This window comes from Dunckerocampus dactyliophorus, chromosome 20 (genome assembly GCF_027744805.1).
Source record: "Dunckerocampus dactyliophorus isolate RoL2022-P2 chromosome 20, RoL_Ddac_1.1, whole genome shotgun sequence".
Classification (NCBI taxonomy): Eukaryota; Metazoa; Chordata; class Actinopteri; order Syngnathiformes; family Syngnathidae; genus Dunckerocampus; species Dunckerocampus dactyliophorus.
The window spans coordinates 1,186,254-1,208,677 of NC_072838.1; the positions used below are offsets into that span (position 1 = coordinate 1,186,254).

General features: G+C 49.1%; 1 protein-coding gene across 5 annotated transcripts in view; it reads right to left on the bottom strand.

The window, feature by feature from the left end:
* The window catches only part of LOC129173191 (POU domain, class 2, transcription factor 2), an 88,531-nt gene that overhangs the window by 7,840 nt on the left and 58,267 nt on the right, over positions 1-22,424 (bottom strand). For all 5 annotated transcript variants that reach the window (XR_008567189.1, XM_054763883.1, XM_054763879.1 and 2 more), the window contains 13 exons: positions 10,882-10,944; positions 10,473-10,501; positions 9,074-9,127; positions 7,651-7,782; positions 7,304-7,537; positions 7,101-7,215; positions 6,930-7,021; positions 3,953-4,207; positions 3,740-3,881; positions 1,266-1,414; positions 982-1,179; positions 855-903; positions 514-667 (listed from right to left, as the gene is read on the bottom strand). Coding sequence is in view for 4 of the 5 variants with exons in the window: in XM_054763879.1 (XP_054619854.1) it covers positions 514-667; positions 855-903; positions 982-1,179; positions 1,266-1,414; positions 3,740-3,881; positions 3,953-4,207; positions 6,930-7,021; positions 7,101-7,215; positions 7,304-7,537; positions 7,651-7,782; positions 9,074-9,127; positions 10,473-10,501; positions 10,882-10,944 (1,666 nt within the window). In the remaining variant the exon portion in view is untranslated. The remainder of the gene's footprint in view (positions 1-513; positions 668-854; positions 904-981; positions 1,180-1,265; positions 1,415-3,739; positions 3,882-3,952; positions 4,208-6,929; positions 7,022-7,100; positions 7,216-7,303; positions 7,538-7,650; positions 7,783-9,073; positions 9,128-10,472; positions 10,502-10,881; positions 10,945-22,424) is intronic.

Sequence of the window (22,424 nt, forward strand, 5' to 3'; positions counted from 1 at the left end):
GTATGCTCGCGTTAGCATGCTAGCAATGCTAACACCTAGCATAGTAGCACTAAATGTTTATATAAGTGTCTATCTATGAAAATGGCAAAAAATGCTAATATGCTAACAATAGCATGCTAGCAATGCTAACATGCTAACACCTTGCATAATAGCTATAAGTGTGTATATAGTGTGTCTACTTATGAAAATGGCTAATGTCAGCATGCTAGCAATACTAACGTAGTGTACATATCCTGATTGAGTTGTGCTTCTAGACCTTGGAATGGTTTAAATCGACAGAGAAATGTGCAAATGGTGGTTGTTCATTTTCAATGGGAAAAATGTGTCATTTTTGGGAAACCTGAGAATTATTTGACAAATCTGAATAACTAGCTAAATAAATAAATATTAAATAACTATTAATAAATAACTATTTGTGAATGAGCTGAACGGTTTGATGCTTGCATGGTTTGAATGGGGTGAGAAATGAAGGCGGAGTGCAAGCATGGGTCCTGTAGAAGTCAAAGTAGTCACCCCGTGTTGAGCCCATGAGCCCCGAGACTGGGAGGGGCGGGGCTGGCTGTGCTATGAGGGGGCGGAGTCAAAGAAGAAGAGGAAGTGGACCCTGCGGCGGCGGCAGAGCTGACGGGCGTCATGGGGCAGGACGCCGTCGGGGACAAAGTGGCAGCTGGAGGAGGAGGAGGAGAAGAGCGATCAAGACGGCATGCGGAGGAAGGAAGTCAATAACGGCCCTGCCCGCTCTCTGGCCGGCTAATAAAGTGCAATCTTTGGCCGTCGTCACTCATGTTGTTGTCAACAGCAGAAAAGCTTTCAGGTGGCCGCCAGCCTCCTGACAAACATTCCCTTGTACTCACCTGGTGTGCTCAGGCTGCTGCTGCCCTGGGACGCACCTGGACTGGACATCTGGACAGCGACAGAGAGAGAGAGAGGTTTTCACGAAGCAGGCAGAGCGATGGAGGCGGAGGGGTGGGCGGGCCCTACCATGTGCGGGCTGTAGCAGGGGGCTTTGTGCGTGACGGCTGGCGAGGTCTGGCCGGGCAGCGGCGGCGTGCTGCTGCTGGACGGGTTGATGCGCTTCTCTTTCTGCCGCCGGTTGCAGAACCAGACGCGAATCACCTCCTTCTCCATGTTGAGCTGCTCCGCCATCAGCAGGATCTCCTCCGAGGTAGGCTTCTGGTTCTGAGGCGACATGCCGACGGGAATGAGGACCACGGGAAGGAAGGAAGGAAGGAAGGAAGAAGGGAGAAGGGAGAAGAGAGGCTCACCGTGCTGAAGTTGCGCTCCAGCACCAGCCGCACGTTGGTCTCGATGCTGGTGCGCTTTTTCCTGCGTCGGCCGGCGAGACACTCCATGCCCAGCAGGGGGGAGGAAAGGGAAGAGGGGCTGGGCAGCATGCTGTCCACTGCCATGGTCTCTGCACGGACCAACAACACGCATGATGACGCAACTATCACATTTCATTGCTTGGCGTGGGGGCGGCCCGGGGGCCAATTTTGCCCTGGAACTTGTCTTTTTGGGTCCCTGGACATTCATGAGATAAATTTGATTTGTCACCTACTGGATAACATAAAGCTAAGAGTCATTATTATTATTATTATTATTATTATTATTATTATCATTATTGATAGATTGATGTATTATTTTGTCCAAATGACAGTTGCAGACAAAAACCACACTGCTCCTCCTGAATCCGAGATTCAACTATCCAGCGGATCCTCCTCTCCAGAACCCCTGAACACCCCTTACCAGGAAGGTTGAGGAGTGTGATTCCACAATAGTTGGAACACACCCTCCGGTCCCCTTCTTAAAAAGGGGGACCACCACCCCGGTCTGCCAATCCAGAGGTACTGCCCCCGATGTCCACGCGATGCTGCAGAGTCGTGTCAACCAAGACATGCCTACAGCATCCATGGCCTTAAGGAACTCCGGGCGGATCTCATCCACCCCCGGGGCCCTGCCACCGAGGAGCTTTTTGACAACCACAGCCCCCGAGATAGGAGAGCCCACCGTGGAGTCCCCAGGATCTGCTTCCTCATAGGAAGACGTGTGGGTGGGATTGAGGAGGTCTTCCAAGTATTCTTTCCACCAATCCACAACATCTTGAGTCGAGGTCAGCAGCACACCATCCCCACCAGACACGGTGTTGGCGGTGCACTGCTTCCCCCTCCTGAGATGCCGAATGGTGGTTCAGAATCTCTTAGAAGCCATCCGGAAGTCGTTCTCCATGGCTTCTCCAAACCCCTCCCATGTCACAGTTTTTGACATGGGAGGGGTTTGTCAGACCGCTTGGCCTGCCGATACCTGTCAGCTGCTTCCGGAGTCCCTTGAGCCCGAAAGGCCCGATAGGACTCCTTCGTCATCTTGACGGCATCCCTCACCACTGGTGTCCACCAATGGGTTCTGGGATTGCCGCCACGACCACCGACCACCTTATGGCCACAGCTCCAATCAGCTGCCTCAACAATGGAGGCACAGAATATGGCCCATTCAGACGCAACGTCCGCCACCTCCCTGGGAACATGGTGGAAGCTCTCTCGGAGGTGGGAGTTGAAACTCCTTGACAGGGGACTCTGCCAGTCGTTCCCAGCAGACCCTCACAATACATTTGGGCCTGCCAGGTCTGACTGGGATCCTCCACCACCATTGGAGCCAACTTACCACTAGGTGGTGATTGGTTGACAGCTCTGCCCCTCTCTTCACCAGAGTGTCCAAAACATATGGCCGCAAGTCCGATGATACGACCACAAAGTCAATCATGGAAGTGCGACCCAGGGTGTCCTAGGGCCAAGTGCACATGTGAACACCCTTATGCTTGAACATTGTGTTTGTTATGGACAATCTGTGACGAGCACATAAGTCCAATAACAAAGCACTGCTCGGGTTCAGATCAGGGGGGCCGTTCCTCCCAATCACGCCTCTTTAGGTCTCACTGTCGCTGCCAACGTGAGCGCTGAAGTCCCCCAGCAGAACGGGTGGGTATTCTGAACTGCTGTTTGGTGCATAAGCACAAACAACAGTCAGGAGCCGTCCCTCCACTCGAAGGCGGAGGGAAACGGAGGCCTGGTTCCAGAGGCATCCGGGCAAGAGAAAACATGGTCCAATGTTTTTTTTCCATCATAGAGGTCTATTGAGGCACTCTTTGTCTGGTCCCTCACCTAGGACCTGTTTGTCGTGGGTGACCCTACCAGGGGCATAAAACCCCGGACAACTTGGCTCCTAACATCATCGGGACACACAAACTCCTCCGCCATGATAAGGTGGTAGCTCAGGGAGGAGTGCATGCAAATAGCCTCTAGAAATGCAATCAGGACTTTTATTGTATGTATTTGCATACTTCATCCCCAATTTGCATCATAAAGATGAAAAATGCAGTTTTGCATGTCACTGTGACATTCGTCACCTGGGTTACAGTATCCCTCGATTCCGAGCAGTATCTAACGAGTCGATACAGGTACATGTAGTAGCATAGACTGACCTGGCACTCAAAGGTTTGGAGACAGATCGTCTTATAGTACAGCAAAGTGTGTCCACACGTTTGAGCGGTACCGGTCCATACATTTGTGGTGGCTTGCCATGAATACATTAGGACCGCCACAGGTAGATATGATTTGAAAAAATGTATTTAGATGTGGCGCTACCTGTTGGCCCTTGCACACAAACACATTCTAGCGGGACAGTCTGTGTAGCTTGTGGTTACATCATCGTAGCGTTGGTATCTGTGGCGTGTTGGTGTGATCACCTGCGTCACTCAGCCATTTCTCCAGCAGAGGCTTGAGCTTGCACATGTTCTTGAAGCTCAGGTTGAGGGCCTCGAAGCGGGAGATGGTGGTCTGGCTGAAGTCGTTGCCGTAGAGTTTGCCCATGGCCACGCCCACGTCCCCCTGCCGAGCGCACACGCCGTCAGAACACTTTATACACACTTTCACGTGCGCTGAGCTGGGTTGTCTTCTACCTGGGTGAATCCCAGCTTGATGCGGCGTTGTTTGAAGGTGCGGGCAAACTGCTCCAACTCCTCCAGGTCGCTGGGCTCCTCCCCTCCGATGGGAGCTCCGTGGCCCCCGGGAACCAAGGCAGCGGTCAGTGAGGCGGCCATGGTGCCGCCGGAGACGGACGAGGCTCCTTCGGACGCCACCAAGCCCACACCGCAGCCACCTGTGGCCACTGCAGAGGACCTCCCGCCGCCGCCGCCATCGCCACTCTTCTCTCTCTGTGGCCCCGCCCACAAAGCAAAGAGAAGTGAAGCCACATACAGTAAATGCACAAAAACATTCAAGATTCAAGATTCAACATTCAAGAGAGTTTTATTGTCATGTGCACAGTAAAACAGCAGTTCTACTATGCAATGAAAATCTTATTCTGTTCATTCTCCCAAGAAAAGAAAGAAAACACAAGAAAGAATAAGAACTTAAGAAACATAAACACATAAACATAAATACCAATAAATTAAGCAACAAAAACAGAAGAGACATTAATACAAATAAATAATACAAATAAATAAATAAATAAAGTGCTATGAGTGTGTGCGTGTGTTGCGTGCGGCGTGTGTGAGTGCTTCGTTGAGAAGCCTGATGGCCTGTGGGTAAAAGCTGCTTGCCAGCCTTGTGGTCCTGGACTTCAAACTCCTGTAGCGTCTGCCTGACGGTAGGAGTGTGAATAATAAGTGTTGTGGATGTGTGCTGTCCTTGATGAGGTTGTGTGTTCTTCGTAGGACTCTAGTTTTATAAATGTCTTGCAGTGAGGGGAGGGCTGCCCCAACAATGTTCTGTGAGGTCTTGATCACCCGCTGGAGTGCCTTCCTATCACGTGTTGTACAGTTACCGTACCAAACAGTGATGGAGGCGGTAAGGACACTTTCCATAGTGCATCTGTAGAAGCAACTGAGGATTGTGGTGGACATGCCAAATTTCCTCAGTCTTCTCAGGAAGTACAGTCTCCTTTGGGACTTCTTCAGAATTTGTTGGGTGTTGTGAGACCAGGTGAGGTCCTCGCTGATGTGTGTGCCAAGGAACTTGAAGGTTTTCACCCTCTCCACCTCAGTCTCATCAATAAACAGGGGTCTATGCGGCTCCTTTTCCCTTGTTCTTGGGTCGATGATCATCTCTTTAGTCTTATCTGTATTGAGAAGGAGATTGTTATCATGACACCAAGCTATGAGGTCCGCCACCTCTCTTCTGTATGATGTTTCAACACCACCAGTGATCAGGCCGATGACTGTAGTGTCATCCGCAAATTTAATGATGCTGGTGTTGTTCTGGGAGGCCACGCAATCGTAGGTGAAGAGCGTGTAGAGGAGCGGACTCAGCATACACCCCTGTGGGGTCCCAGTGCTCACAATTCTTGAGCTGGATGTGCGATTGTGGACTCTGACTGACTGGGGCCTGCCTGTTAGAAAGTTAAACACCCAGTTACAGAGGGAGGGAGACAGGCCAAGTGTGAGGAGCTTATTTGTGAGTTAAAAGCAGAGCTATAGTCTATAAATAGCATTCTGACATATGTGTCCTGGCCCTGTAGGTGAGAAAGGGCTGTGTGGATGGCAGTGTTGACTGCATCATCAGTGGACCGGTTCTGGCGATATGCAAACTGTAGAGGGTCCACAGTTGCCGCTAAAACATGCGCAAGCAGCAGCATGACAAAGGTCACAGCAGCGCTTTTGACCCGCAGGCACCCGCTAGCAGGGCCAACTAAATGAGCGCACACCATGCATGACGTCGGCGGCCGCCGCACTCATTTGCATTTGCCACCTCTATGCATAACGAGTGCAGGAAATGCATCACGTCTCCCGTGTGCCGGCGCATTCGGACTTGAGTTTAGCAGAGCCGCAAGAAGAAGGCCAACGCTTGACACATGACGTGTCTCTTTGCATGCTAACTCATTCACACGGCAACACAACAAACTCACACCACACGCCCCTTTGCGGCGCCACGGGTGCCCAAAGTGAGACAGGACAATATGGGACATTTTTAAGAAAATAAGGGAAATTCCCCTCAGTTGAAGAACTTTGGGATGGGATGGAAAGACTGGAAAGACCAACTGCAGATTGCTGTGGCTCAAGCGTGGATACCGGGGGTGTCACAAGAGCTCAGGAGACTAAAACGTGACAAGATTTCTTGTTGAGAAGAAAAGTGTGTGGTGCGCACTGGGCCTGGGACAATAATAAATAAACAAACAAACAAATCCCACAATCAATGAAAATGAAGCAGATAATCAATATGTTGCCATGTGCATGAGTTCACTCATTGCTGCATTAATTTCAGCACCTGGGCGCGTTTGTTCCATAGAACAACGGCATGAACAGAGTGAGTCACTCATACAGCCTCTTGCCTACAAAAACACCTCCAAAAAGCTTCAACAAGCTTAAGTTTATGGTTTTCTATCTAACATGTCACCTTTACACTCATTATTCTTTGTTTACGTCACATTACGCAACTTTTATACAGCTGGGACTCGAGACAGCTGCTAGCTAGCAAGTTAGAGCGCTAACCATTTAGCCTCAAATACTTCATCTCTTCTAAACTTAAGAAGCCCAAAATTGACCACTTCCACATGGGATGGGAGGAGAACTTTCTTTCAGTCTATGATGTGGGACATTCCCTGGGTGACTTGATGACTTCATGCAGTGTTAAGGTTAATATAAGCTCATGTTTCATCAATGTTTTGTGTCATTACTGCCACCTAGTGACCACAATACTACATGTTGCTTGTGTTTCCATAGACCATATGCTACCACCAAACAGCCATCATTTACTAATTAATTCATTGTTTGTTTCCTTTTTGTAATTTATTTTTCTTTTTTTCCCTTTTTCTTTTATTTTTTAAAAATGTATTAATTTCTGAAAAACCATGATCTGGCAAGGGAGCGATAACGGAAGCGCGATATTGCGAGGGATGTCTGCATGTGAGATTTTACAGCATCAAATCTCCTTGCTCACCTGCGCTTGGAGGCCCAGGCGGGGCGGAGTGGTTAGCAGTCCTCCCGGGCTTTGCTGAGGTAGCTGGATCAGATTTGGCGTGGAGAGCAAAGCTGAGATGAGGAGAAGCAGCTGTTAGTTCGAGAAGATGCAAACAGAACCAGCCGGCCCAAACGGAGGAGGACAACCCACCCTGCTGCTGCTGCTGAGTCTGGGGGGGCTGCGACAGGAGGAACTGGGCCGGGGACTGGAGCGGGTGGCCTGGCATGAGAACCAGCTGCTGGAGCTGGAGCAGCTGCTGGATGTCCTACATCACCGCATCACATGAGATGTTGTGTATGACATTCCCGTAGCCACTGACAGACACTGCTCTCATGCTGATTGGCTGCCGGTACCTGGGCCGTGAGCTGGATTGGCTGAGACAGGGCCAGCTGCGGTGGTGGAGGTGGAGCTTGCATGGTCTGCTCCTGTTTGGCTGCCTGCTGCTGAGGTGTTTGGCTTTGCTGCTGCTGCTGCGCGGCGGCGTGAGCTGCATGGGCGGCGTTGGACTGCTGGACGGCGGCGGCCAGGAGCTGCGCCTGCGCCTGCTGGAGGAGCAGCTGCTGCTGGGCTGGGAGGAGAGCTGCGAGCTGGAGGTAAGGAAAAATGTAATGCAGACAGAGTCAGGAAGAAGAAAAAACAGGTGCTCAGGAATCAGACTGGCAGGAACAGCTGCACTTGCGCTACAGCTACACTTCCTTACCCCTGCCAGCTGAGAGCCAGCCAGCATCAGTTGTGTGTGGTGATGCTGGGCCTGCTGCTGCTGCTGCTGTTGAGGAGGAGGGGGTGGTGGGGTGCTGATGTGGGTCATCTCAGAACTCTCATCCGTCTTTACCTGACAGCGACAGCAGAAAAAAGACACATTTAACACCAGAAGGACGGATCACTATCATGCCGACACGACCAGTAAATCAGATAACATTCAAGACAGCTCCCACAACCCGTCAATGAAAAAAACACTCCAGATTACCCGTACTGTGCGAGTGAGGAAAACAAGCGCTCCTTTTTTCTCCTGCCTGTGACGTTATCGGCCTGTCGTCACTTCCCCTGAGCTCACTTGCAAAGATTCACTTTAAGAGGAAGACACATTTCACGTGCCAGTTGGAGCAAATGCTCCACGATGAGGGGGTGCCCACAAAGAACCTTATCTGCCACCTGAAACACAAGCGCTGCCGCGTTTTGCGAAAGGTTTGCCAGAGACCTCCGTGGCGTCACACCTGCTGCTTGGAACGTGTGCCCGAATACAGTGCACCTTGCTGGGCCACAGCAGGTGTCCCTCCCCCTCTATACTGTGGTTCTCCTGGTAGTAGCGATGTGCTAGTAGTCATGTTATCATATTTCATTAGGACCAATCAACAAATCCTCATTAGTTCCGGTCCTTCTCACCTCCAGATGTGCACAAACTACAATCTGAATCAAATTTTTAAAAAGTTGATATAAAAAGTTATTGATATGATATTGGTCTCGAGAAGCAGAAAGTTATTGGTATCGGTTTGAAGAAAAGATATTGTGCATCTCTAATCAGAATGTCATTTAAAGTATTTGAGGCAGCCCGCCACAGAAACATTAGGACCGCCACAAATAGATTTGGCGCTGATAAACACCTTCCAAAAGAACTGTGTGAAAATATCTTATGGTTCCAGTTGTGTACAGTAGATGGCATCGTAACTCTGCTTCTTGACACTCCTCATATGTGCCTGGTCTGCCAGAGAAGAAGAAGACATAGCAGGAGAGACCAGTGGTGCCTGCTTAGCCACTTTAGTGACTCTTTACTGAGTATCCAAAACACTCTGGATTGTCTTTTCAAAAATTGACAAGTAACAAATCCAATGACTTCTTTGGTCTGACTAGACATTTTTGGAGACTAACACGAAAGCTGGTATTGCTCTTCTCAACGAGCCACGGGTCCTGCTGTGCTGCTTCCAGCTAAACGCACTGACAGGTGGCTCCGTCTTGCTTATGACTTAAAAAAAAAAAAACACAAAAAGAGGCGCCAGACTAAAGTTGTTTTATTTTTCATCTTTTTTTGCTTGCTTCTCGTCTTCCACGCTGTCCATAAAAATGATTTGCACATGCGATGTGCGTATCACTGCTATGCAAACGACACGACGACCAAGCAGGCTCACCTTGCTGGCTGGTGTTGGAGAGAGGCTGAACGGGCTGGCTGTCATTGGATGCACCTGACACAAGAAGAACATAGAAAAGAAGAAAATGCGATGCTTTACATGTACTAGTCCTAACATCAACACCATTCACGTCATTGTCTGCTATTCTCTAAATGCCACAGAAGCTGCACCAGTGCCATCTGACAATCACAGCAGTACACTCGATCCTTGCATGGGCACACTGCAATCTTCTCTGCTTGAAACTCTACATTAGTATTGCTTGGAGGTGGGAAGTGGTTTGATGGCGCTATCTACATGGGAAAAACCAGAAATACAATGAAAGGAGAAAATACAACAAACAACAGCAAAAAGGAGTAATGCAAGGAGAAAAACATCACATGCTAATAATCAGAACACTACTACTACTACTAATATGCTTTGTCACCGATAAAACAAAGCTTAGCATGCAGCTCAACATTTGCATTTCAAAATAAGACATTTTCAGGAAAAGAAAAGAAATGGGCCCCAAGCGTGGATACACACAGGAAAGAAGGGCAAAATGAGGGAGTTTCCTGGTGAAGTCCTGAGGTTTGACCTTGAAATATATTGTGTATAAATAAATAAATCCTTTGGAAAAAGTTTGGGCACCCCTGCCATATCCTGTATGCCTTTAATTGTTTATTGAATGCATCATACTGACTTTAAAATGTCCTTCATGAGCGTGAGAGGTGCTTCATAGGGAGGGGTTAGGGCAGGGCCACATGGCAGCTATGACCCCCCAGGGCCAACCCATATTCACACATTATTATCATTTTCACGTTGTACTCTTTCAACAACAAACTTACATTGAAAGAAGTCAAGGTGCCAATTGACTATACAATTATTCTATAATGAATATTAATAATCATTTTATGAATAAGAAATTATAATTAATTATTAAAGTAATCCTTCATTAATAAATACTTTTTTTTATTGGATTTGGCAATAAAAAAATACAATTTTATTAACAAATAACTTTAGCAAGAAAGACTGACTTTTGGAAAAAAATATTTTATTTTCTATTTTTAATATCAAATAAATAGATTTAAATAAGTTTAAAGACATATATATATATTTTTTACAATATTATTAAAATGAATAAAATCATAAAATGTAATACAACTATATTACAAAAGTTAAAAACTCAAATGAATAATAATAATAACATTTAAATTGATATATACTCTATATACTCTATATATATATATATATAGAGTATATAGAAATATCAAAAATAGGCATTTTTAAGGGCTCTTTAATGGATGCATCCATTTTTGTGTGTGTTTTTTTGCCACTAGCTGGGGGTGGCAAATAGCTGTGCTGAATAAAATCATGTATATTTGATACTGAATGGAACATTAAGGAGGAATCGAGCACCAACCTGCTCGTCTGGACTCTTTCTGTCCGAGTCTGAAACAAAACCAACAACTTCAGTGACACAATGGAAGAAAAACGAGGCGTGCAACTGAAAATTGCCCTAAAAGTGGCACATTTGTATTTGAGAATAATAAAAATAATACCATCGAAATTAATAATGATTTATTATTATTTTATTATTATTATTATTATTACTTTAAAAATGATCAAATGTATACCATAAACATTGTAAAAACATTGTAATTGTAATGAAAAATGACTAATAAAAATAATACCACAAAAATTCAACCTAAAATAGAATGAATAATACAAAAGCTCAAAACATAATCCAAAATGAGTAATACTAATATTAATAACAATTACTATCATAACAATGTAACCATGAAACACATCAGGGTGGCATGTTTACGCACCTGAGCCGTCACCGGGATAGTCCGTCCCGGCCTTGTCCTCCTCTGCTTTGGACATCCTGATATCTGCGGGGGGAACCAGCAAATGAACGTCAACAATCCTAGAGATACGACGACTAGAGTGCATGAAGGCCACGTGTGGAAAATGGGAACAAGAAGCAACTTCTCAGGGGAGAGCGCTTCTGTCCGTCTGCAGCGAGCACTGACACGGAAGCAGGAAAGCAAAGCAACTCACTGAGGTTCATCCGGTCTATCATAGCTCTTCTTTTTTTGCCTGAGCTGCAGACATTACTCAGCGCCGCCATCTTGCCACCAACACAACCTCAGCTTCTTTATTCCCTGCTTTTACTGCACTATAATAAAGACATGCACTCCTATGTCAACTGCACATGTACACACACATGCTGTATACTGTATACTGTATGTATACGCACATACAGTAGCCAATAGTAACAGACAATGGAATGAATGACTACTGCAATGACACTGAACTGTGCTGCCTTATGATGCATCAACAATTGAATCATTCTGCTTCACTCGCCATCGTTCACCACTCTTTATCTCAGGACTCTTTTTATCTCATAATTGTGAATTTTTTTCTCCTCCATGAATCACCACCTTTTGGTGGTGGAAGGGTGACAAACAGGAGCGATGTTGACTGGGCCTATAGGCCCCTGGTAGGGTCTCCCAAGGCAAACAGGTGCTAGGTGCCAGACCAAGAGTGATTCACAACACCCAATGAACAAAATGCAAGAGGAGGGGCCGCACCTTGCCCGGACGTGGGATACCTGGGCCTCACCCTGCAATGCAAAAACTACATTTCAGGAAAGTAAAAAAGTCCCATTTTAAGAAAAAAAAGAAAAATATCTTGTCTAGCAATTTTCACTTGAGAAAAATAATCTTATATGAAGAAAGTATGGCTAGCCAGCTCCTAGCATCATCGGGACACGCAAACTCCTCCACCACGGTAAGGTGGTAGCTCAGGGAGGAGCCTTCACCCGTGGGGCCCAGTCGGGCCCAGCCCAAAGAAGCCACACGGGATCCCCCCCCTGTAGATCCACCACGTGCAGGGGCAAGCATACGGGTCCAGTGCTAAGCGTTTTAGGTGGCTGTCAAGGGCGGGCGCCTGGGCAACCTGGTCTGCACGGACAAATCTGGTTCTTGGGACATGGAATGTCACTTCTCTGGTGGGGAAGGAGCCCGAACTTGTGTGAGAAGTTCCGACTCACCTCGACCCACAGTTTGGGTTCTGGAACCAAACTCCTCAAGAGTGGCTGGACTTTGTTCTACTCTGAAGTTTCTGTAGCGGAGCGGCGGTGAGCCAGTGTGGGTTTATTAATAGCCCGCCGGGCTCGGTGCCTCCGTGTTGGAATCATCCCTGGTGAACAAGAGGGTAATTTCCCTACGCCTTCAGGTTGGGGAAAAGGTCCTGACTGTTGTTTGTGTGTACGCACCAAACAGCAGTTCACAGGTCCTGGATGGGCGTGATTGGAATCTGAACCCGTGCGGTGTGATGTTATTGGACTTCTTACTGTGCGAACCACAGTTTGTCCATCACAAACAGCACGTTCCAAAATAAGCACATGGCACCAGGACACCCTATGCCACAGGTCTATGATGGACTTTGCAGTGGTATGATCAGACCTGCGTTCGCATGTTGTGGACGCGCGGGTGAAGAGAGGGGCTGAGCCGTCAACTGATCACCACCTGGTGATTAGATGGCGGGGAAGGATGCCAAACAGACCTGGCAGACCCAAACGTACAGTGAGGGTGTGCTGGGAACGTTTGGCAGAGTCTCCTGTTTGTCTAGTCTTGAACTCTCACCTTCGCCAGCATCCCAGGGGAGGATGAGGATATGGAGTTGGAATGGGCTCTATTCCGTGCCTCCATTGCTGAGGCAGCCGATCGGAGCTGCGGCCGCAAGGTGGTCGGTGCCAGCCGTGGTGGCAAGCCCCGAACCCGATGGTGGACACCAGAGGTCAGGGCTGCCGTCAAGCTGAAGAAGGAGTCCTATCGAGCATGGATGGCTTGTGGGACTCCTGAAGCAGCTGACGGGTACCGGCAGGCCAAGCGGCACGCGGCTTCGGCGGTGGTCGAGGCAAAAACTCGGGTGTGGGAGGAGTTCGGTGAGTCCATGGAACATGACTTTCAGTCGGCCTCGAAGAGGTTCTGAAAAACTGTCCGACACCTCAGAAATGGGAAGCAGTGCCCGGTCCACACTGTTTACAGTGGGGACGGGGGCCTACAGGTCTTGACTGACAATATAGTCGAGCAGTGGAAGGAATACTTTGAGGCCCTTCTCAATCCCACTGACATACCTTCCATAGAGGAAGCAGAGACTGAGGATACGAACGCGGACAGTTCCATCACCGTGGCTGAGGTATCTGGTCATGCTCTCCAATGGCAACCCAACCAGTCTTCGTGGGCTTTGTGGACTTGGAAAAGGAATTGGACAGTGTCCCTGGCGGTGTCCTGTGGGGGGGTGCTCCGGGGGTACAGGATTGGTGGAGCTACTGCGTGCCATTGGGTCCTTGTACGACCGGAGCAGGAGCCTGGTTGGCATTGCCAGCAGTAAGTCCAGCCTGTTTCCGGTGAACGTCAGCCTCCTCCAAGGCTGCCCTTTGTCACCCATTCTGGCCAATGCGTTGAGAGAGTCTAGTTCAGGGGCCTCAGGGTCTTGTCTCTTCTATTTGCAGATGATGTGGTCCTGATGGCCTCCTGATGGCTGTGACCTTCAGCGTTCCTGGGGTGGTTTGCAGCTGAGACTCAGCATGTCCAAATCTGAGGCCTTGGGAATGAGGTCCTGCCCAGGTGGAGGGTTCAAGTATCTCGGGGTCTTGTTCTCGAGTGAGGGAAGGTTGGAGAGTGAGGTCAACAGGTGGATTGGCACAGCGTCTGCAGTAATGCGGTCGCTGTACCGGACCGTCGTGGTGAAGAGAGAGCTGAGCCGGAAGGCAAAGCTCTCACTTTACCCCCCATCTATGTTCCCACCTTCAACTATGGTCATGAGCTTTGGGTCGTGATGGCGACAGAGTTTCTTCCATAGGGTGGCTGGACTCCCCCTAAGAGATGGGGGGAGGAGCTCACTCATTTGGGAGGGACTCAGAATAGAGCAGCTGCTCCTTCACATGGAGAGGAGCCAGTTGAGGCGGCTCGGGCATCTAGTCTGGATGCCTCCCTGGTGAGGTGTTCCAGGCATGCCTGCCTGGGAGAAGGCCCCGGGACAGACCTAGGACACGCTGGAGGGATTATGTCTCACAGCTGGCCTGGGAACACCTTGGTGTCCTCCAGGGGGGACTGGAAGAGGTGGTCGGAGACCAGGAAGTCTGGACTTCCCTACTGAGACTGCTGACCCCGCAACACAGACTTGGATAGGCAGAGGAAAATGGATGGATGGAATAATGATTTTTCTTCTCATGACTTTTATTGTATCTCATAGTTTTGACTTTTTATTTCCTGATTTTGACTTTTACTCTCATCATTTCGCCTCTTTACCTCACATGATTTAAGGAAGTGCAGCCCTACTACAAGGCTAAAAAGTAAGAGGTTTTTCAAAAAAGTATCCTTTCCTGGTACTTATGAAGAAGTAATTCCACGACTAATTCAAGTACTTGTTTGGGAAAGGAAGTATAACTAATGACCTTTTTCCCCAACAGTGCACACAATCCAACGTGCACCGTCAAGGAGTGGATGACGCTGCAGTTGCACAGATCTGCCAAAGGGTGGCAGCACCCGCCAGCAGACGGTGCTACACAACCTGAGGTCACAGCGGCAGCACAAGTCTGCCTTTGTGAAGATAGTCATGCTGACTTTTCTACACGGTCCCATTCTTGATGTTTGTTCGCAGGAGTGTACACTTCATGTAATCACCAAAATATTAGAAAAGCTAGAATACACAAAACATCTTCTTATATGACGTCAAACATGGCCTGGTCACATACTACACGTTTCTGGGAGCCTGTGTGTGTGTGTGTGTCATGGGATGGCTGGAGGGGTCCCAAACTGGCCTCCTAACAACACCCCTCCTCTTTTCGTTGCCCACCCACCCCTCCTCAGTTACGCCTGTCAGGGGCCCGTGACAGACGGCGCGTGGGTTCTTGTGCGTGTGTGTGTGTGAATGAGTGAGTGTGTGTGTGGAGGTCAGAGGTCAGGCACATGGTAGCAGCCATGTCTCCCTTACACACACACACACACACACACACACACACACACACACACACACACACACACACAAGCTGCTTGCCGCCTGCCTTTTCCACCTGTCACACACTAGCCTGCTAAGTACAGCACAACCAATACTGCTCAAAAAACTTAGAGGAACACTTGGAAAACACATCAGATCTAAACTGGGGTAAAAATGATGTTGAATATGTTTCCTGATAATAAGTGGGTGATGTATTAGTAACAAAATGATGCCACATCATTTGATAGAAATGAAAATGATCACCCTATAGAGGGGGGAAATCAAAGAAACCCCAAAAATGAAAGTGAAAAAATGATGCAGCACACTGGTCCATTTTGCTAAAATGTCATTGTAGCAACTCAAAATGATTCTCAGTAGTTTGTGTGGCCCCCACGTGCTTGTACGCATGCCCGACAACGTGGGGGCATGCTCCTAATGAGACTACGGATGGTGTCTTGGGGGATCTCCTCCCAGATCTGGACCAGGGCATCACTGCGGTACCTGGACGCATGGAGGAGATTCCAGGAGACAGGTAGTTACTCCAGGAGAGCTGGACAGGGCCGTAGAAGGTCCTTCAACCCTCAGCAGGATCGGTATCTGCTCCTTTGTGCAAGGAGGAACAGGATGAGCACTGCCAGAGCCCTACAAAATGACCTCCAGCAGGCCACTGGTGTGAATGTTTCTGACCAAACAATCAGAAACAGGCTCCATGAGGGTGGCCTGAGGGCCCGACGTCCTGTAGTGGGCCCTGTGCTCACTGCCCAGCACCGTAGAGCTCCATTGGCATTTGCCATAGACCACCAGAATTGGCAACTACACCACTGGTGCCCTGTGCTCTTCCCTGATGAGAGCCAGTTCAACCTGAGCACATGCGACAGACGTGAAAGGGTCTGGAGATGCCGTGGAGAACGTTATGCTGCCTGCAACATCATTCAGCATGACCGGTTTGGTGGTGGATCAGTGATGGTCTGGGGAGGCATATCCCTGGAAGGACGCACAGACCTCTACAGGTTAGATAACGGCACCCTGACTGCTATTAGGTATCGGGATGAAATCCTTGGACCCATTGTCAGAACCTGCGCTGGTGCAGTGGGACCTGGGTTCCTCCTGGTCCACGACAATGCCCGACCTCATGTGGCTAGTGTATGCAGGTAGTTCCTGGAGGATGAAGGAATTGATACCACTGACTGGCCCCCACGTTCACCTGACCTAAACCCAATAGAACACCTCTGGGACATTATGTTTAGGTCCATCCCGTGTCAGGCATGCGTACGAGCACGTGGGGGCCACACAAACTACTGAGAATCATTTTGAGTTGCTACAATGACATTTTAGCAAAATGGACCAGTGTGCTGCATCATTTTTTCACTTTCATTTTTGGGGTGTCTTTGATTTCCCCCCTCTATAGGGTGATCATTTTCATTTCTATCAAATGATGTGGCATCATTTTGTTACTAATACATCACCCACTTATTATCAGGAAACATATTCAACATCATTTTTACCCCAGTTTAGATCTGATGTGTATTCCAAGTGTTCCTCTAAGTTTTGTGAGCAGTGTATTTTTCTTTGATTAAGAAATAACGAAGCCAAGATGAGGAAGATGATGGATTTTGTCTTTGATTGTTGTATTTTGTTTGTTCATTCTAAAAAACATGGGTGCTACTTAGTGGACCCCCCAGCACATCTTAGCAATACCACCAAACAAGAGAACCTGTCCACCGATCTTGTCATTTAAAATTTTATCTCATTACTTTTTATCTCATAATTATGACTTTTTATCTCCTAATTTTGCCCTTTGATCTGAGAATTAGGAGATAGTATTGGGATGTGAATGAGTTGTGTTTTCTACATCGATATTCTGCTGAGTCGTGAATGTGTGCGATGCATTTTCAACAGAGACCTGTAGTGAAATATCTTGCATGACGAACCAAAGTGAAACATGTTGTTTATTTCATCTTTGGTAAAGTTTGACATGCAGCTTTTAGCTAACAAAGCTAATTGTTCCTCACTTCTTCTTTCCTCGCTGAGCTTCTGAGGCAAACGTCCTCGTTTTTGCTTCATGCTGACCCAATACATCGCTCAGAAAAGTGCTAGACACCGCCGAACTGGCACGCACATACACACACACACACACACACACACACTCACACACACCCACACACACACTAGCGGTTGCCAGGCAACAGCAGGAAAGATCATTGTGTGCGTGTTGGTGATTAAGAAGGAAGATGTCTGCTAATGTGGTGTAATGCTGGAGGTTCTGCTGGGTCACATGTGTTCTAAACTACAAAGTGGGACAGTTTGGGGTTCAGGACGCCCGTCCAGGTTGATGGCGTCAAAAAAAAAGAAAGAAAGAAAGGTCCCCAGAGTGTTTATTATGTGCGATGGAGGGGTTCTTTCTCGCACCACATATTTCTGCACCGATCGATTCCTCCGACTCCCGACAAGACAATAATCGCAGCGCCTTCCTGCCGCCATTATTACCGGCCTCCCCGAGGACAGCACAGCGCTGCCACGGAGCCATGGAGGCACGCAACAAAAAGCAAGACGGGGGCTGCCTGTTGAAGGGGAGGGGGGGTGAGATAGGACACTAATGAGCAGGTGGACAAGATGGCGGCAAAGAGGGGCGTGGACAATGGAGGCAGGAATCTGGACTGAGGGACTGCGAGGGCAGAGATAACGAGCTGCCGAATAAAAAATGGCCACCACGGGGCGGCGGCAGCAAAGCATGCTGGGAAGTCACAGGAAAGTCCAATTTTTCCCAAGGCCAAGGACGAGTGAAGAAAGGACAGGAAACAGCTGACAAAGACGCATCCTGAGGATTGGTGGAGGACGAGAGCGGCGGCGGAAGACACGGGGTGGACGCCAAGTTAGAAGATAAAAAGTTGAGATTACGAGTTAAAAAGTCCTCATTATGAGACACAAATGCTAACAAAGTCACAACTGTAAATAAAAGGTGAACATGAAGTGTAGACGAAAACTGCACCCCCTCCCCCCGCTCATGCTTAATTCACCCCATCAATTATTCAGTGTATTTATTCTAACTGCATTCATTTTTTCATAGCAGTGGCCGGAGCAAGGAGGATGACGGATGGAGGATGGTCCATCCTTCATCCTCCAGCCGTCATCCTCCTTGCTCCGGCCACTGCTATGAAAAAATGAAGAAGGATGGAGGAAGGAGGATGGAGGAACGAGGATGGAGGAAGAAGGATGGAGGAAGGAGGATGGAGGAAAAAGGATGGAGGATGGAGGAAGGAGGATGGAGGAAGAATGATGGAGGATGGAGGAACGAGGAAGGAGGAAAAAGGATGGAGGATGGAGTAAGAAGGATGGAAGATGGAGGAAGGAGGATGGAGGAAGAAGGATGGAGGAAGGAGGATGGAGGAAGAAGGATGGAGGAAGGAGGATGGAGGAACGAGGATGGAGGAAGAAGGATGGAGGAAGGAGGATGGAGGAACGAGGATTGAGGATGGAGGAAGAAGGATGGAGGAAGGAGGATGGAGGAAGGAGGATTGAGAATGGAGGAAGAAGGATGGAGGAAGAAGGATGGAGGAAGGAGGAAGAAGGATGGAGTAAGGAGGATGGAGGAAGAAGGATGGAGGAAGGAGGAAGAAGGATGGAGTAAGGAGGATGGAGGAAGAAGGATGGAGGAAGGAGGATGGAGGAACGAGGATGGAGGAAGAAGGATGGAGGAAGGAGGATGGAGGATTATGAATGGAGGAAGAAGGATGGAGGAAGAAGGATGGAGGAAGGAGGAAGAAGGATGGAGGAATGAGGATGGAGGAACGAGGATGGAGGAAAAAGGATGGAGGATGGAGGAAGGAGGATGGAGGAAGAATGATGGAGGATGGAGGAACGAGGAAGGAGGAAAAAGGATGGAGGATGGAGGAAGAGGGATGGAGGAAGGAGGATGGAGGAAGGAGGAAGAAGGATGGAGGAAGGAGGATGGAGGAAGAAGGATGGAGGAAGAAGAATGGAGGAAGGAGGAACGAGGATGGAGGAAGAAGGATGGAGGAAGAAGGATGGAGGAAGAAGGATGGAGGAAGAAGAATGGAGGAAGGAGGAAGAAGGATGGAGGAAGGAGGATGGAGGAACGAGGATGGAGGAAGAAGAATGGAAGAAGAAGGATGGAGGAAGAAGGACGGAGGAAGAAGGATGGAGGAAGGAGGAACGAGGATGGAGGAAAAAGGATGGAGGAAGGAGGATGGAGGAAGAATGATGGAGGATGGAGGAACGAGGAAGGAGGAAAAAGGATGGAAGATGGAGTAAGAAGGATGGAAGATGGAGGAAGGAGGATGGAGGAAGAAGGATGGAGGAAGGAGGATGGAGGAACGAGGATGGAGGAAGAAGGATGGAGGAAGGAGGATGGAGGAAGGAGGATGGAGAATGGAGGAAGAAGGATGGAGGAAGAAGGATGGAGGAAGGAGGAAGAAGGATGGAGTAAGGAGGATGGAGGAAAAAGGATGGAGGAAGGAGGAAGAAGGATGGAGTAAGGAGGATGGAGGAAGAAGGATGGAGGAAGGAGGAAGAAGGATGGAGTAAGGAGGATGGAGGAAGAAGGATGGAGGAAGGAGGATGGAGGAACGAGGATGGAGGAAGGAGGATGGAGGAAGGAGGATGGAGGAAGAAGGATGGAGGAAGGAGGATGGAGGAACGAGGATGGAGGAAGAAGGATGGAGGAAGGAGGATGGAGGAAGGAGGAAGAAGGATGGAGTAAGGAGGATGGAGGAAGAAGGTTGGAGGAAGAAGAATGGAGGAAGGAGGATGGAGGAATGAGGAAGAAGGATGGAGTAAGGAGGATGGAGGAAGAAGGATGGAGGAAGGAGGATGGAGGAACGAGGATGGAGGAAGAAGGATGGAGGAAGGAGGATGGAGGAATGAGGAAGAAGGATGGAGTAAGGAGGATGGAGGAAGAAGGATGGAGGATGGAGGAACGAGGATGGAGGAAGAAGGATGGAGGAAGGAGGAACGAGGATGGAGGAAAAAGGATGGAGGATGGAGGAACGAGGAAGGAGGAAAAAGGATGGAAGATGGAGGAAGGAGGATGGAGGAAGAAGGATGGAGGAAGGAGGATGGAGGAAGAAGGATGGAGGAAGGAGGATGGAGGAACGAGGATGGAGGAAGAAGGATGGAGGAAGGAGGATGGAGGAAGGAGGATTGAGAATGGAGGAAGAAGGATGGAGGAAGAAGGATGGAGGAAGGAGGAAGAAGGATGGAGTAAGGAGGATGGAGGAAGAAGGATGGAGGAAGGAGGAAGAAGGATGGAGTAAGGAGGATGGAGGAAGAAGGATGGAGGAAGGAGGAAGAAGGATGGAGTAAGGAGGATGGAGGAAGAAGGATGGAGGAAGGAGGATGGAGGAACGAGGATGGAGGAAGGAGGATGGAGGAAGGAGGATGGAGGAAGAAGGATGGAGGAAGGAGGATGGAGGAACGAGGATGGAGGAAGAAGGATGGAGGAAGGAGGATGGAGGAAGGAGGAAGAAGGATGGAGTAAGGAGGATGGAGGAAGAAGGTTGGAGGAAGAAGAATGGAGGAAGGAGGATGGAGGAATGAGGAAGAAGGATGGAGTAAGGAGGATGGAGGAAGAAGGATGGAGGAAGGAGGATGGAGGAACGAGGATGGAGGAAGAAGGATGGAGGAAGGAGGATGGAGGAATGAGGAAGAAGGATGGAGTAAGGAGGATGGAGGAAGAAGGATGGAGGATGGAGGAACGAGGATGGAGGAAGAAGGATGGAGGAAGGAGGAACGAGGATGGAGGAAAAAGGATGGAGGTTGGAGGAACGAGGAAGGAGGAAAAAGGATGGAAGATGGAGGAAGGAGGATGGAGGAAGAAGGATGGAGGAAGGAGGATGGAGGAAGAAGGATGGAGGAAGGAGGATGGAGGAACGAGGATGGAGGAAGAAGGATGGAGGAAGGAGGATGGAGGAAGGAGGATTGAGAATGGAGGAAGAAGGATGGAGGAAGAAGGATGGAGGAAGGAGGAAGAAGGATGGAGTAAGGAGGATGGAGGAAGAAGGATGGAGGAAGGAGGAAGAAGGATGGAGTAAGGAGGATGGAGGAAGAAGGATGGAGGAAGGAGGAAGAAGGATGGAGTAAGGAGGATGGAGGAAGAAGGATGGAGGAAGGAGGATGGAGGAACGAGGATGGAGGAAGGAGGATGGAGGAAGGAGGATGGAGGAAGAAGGATGGAGGAAGGAGGATGGAGGAACGAGGATGGAGGAAGAAGGATGGAGGAAGGAGGATGGAGGAAGGAGGAAGAAGGATGGAGGAAGGAGGATGGAGGAAGAAGGTTGGAGGAAGAAGGATGGAGTAAGGAGGATGGAGGAAGAAGGATGGAGGATGGAGGAACGAGGATGGAGGAAGAAGGATGGAGGAAGGAGGAACGAGGATGGAGGAAAAAGGATGGAGGATGGAGGAACGAGGAAGGAGGAAAAAGGATGGAAGATGGAGGAAGGAGGATGGAGGAAGAAGGATGGAGGATGAGAGGTAAAGCAAGGTGGAGGGTGGGGTGCTAGTTGGAAATGGGTGAAAGGGGCGAAAAGGTCGGCGGGGGGGAGGAAATTGGTGTGGCTAGCGGAACAGAACACCCCTCCACCCGACCAACCCCCCCGCCCCCCCAACACACATACCCTTCCTGGCTTTGCTTTGTATTCTGCGGAGATGACAGGGGAAGCTTTATTGCTCTGAGTCGGTATCGATCGGGGCACCGCCGAGGGGGGGAGCCGGACCGCTGAGCTTCAGAGGCCCTTTTGCAGCGCCCCACTTCTATGTTGTACCCCCCCCCCCGCCTCACAGCAGCCACATGCACCCTTTGATTTCACTCAATGTGACGTCAGTGGCGACACACGCCTTCCACAAGGAAGGAAGGAAGGAAGGAAGGAAGGAGGGAAGGAAGGAGGGAAGGAGGGAAGGAGGGAGGGAAGGAAGGACGCATATGGCTCTCTTTTTTTTAAACACACACACACGCACACACACACACACCTGTCCTGACCCTAATCCCACAGCGTGACCGTCCTCACTTCAGGGTGCCATGGGGCAGATTGGGAATTTGGGGATATGAGAAGGGATAGAGGGTCCCAAGTGAGGCCTCAGGATGGAAGGATGAGAGGAGGTGGAGCGGGAAGGTGAGCAGCATCATCCTGCTTTCTCTCACACACACACACACACACACACACACACACACACACACACACACACACTTTTTATCATCCTGAAGAGCTGCCTGGATTTGAAGATGTTGCCATTGATGGACGCTCTACAGGCCACCCTTCTTTATACGTGCCACATGAGACGGATCAGCCCCAAACCACAAAACAATCCATTAGGCAACACAAATGATTGTGTGTCTTGTTTGTACACT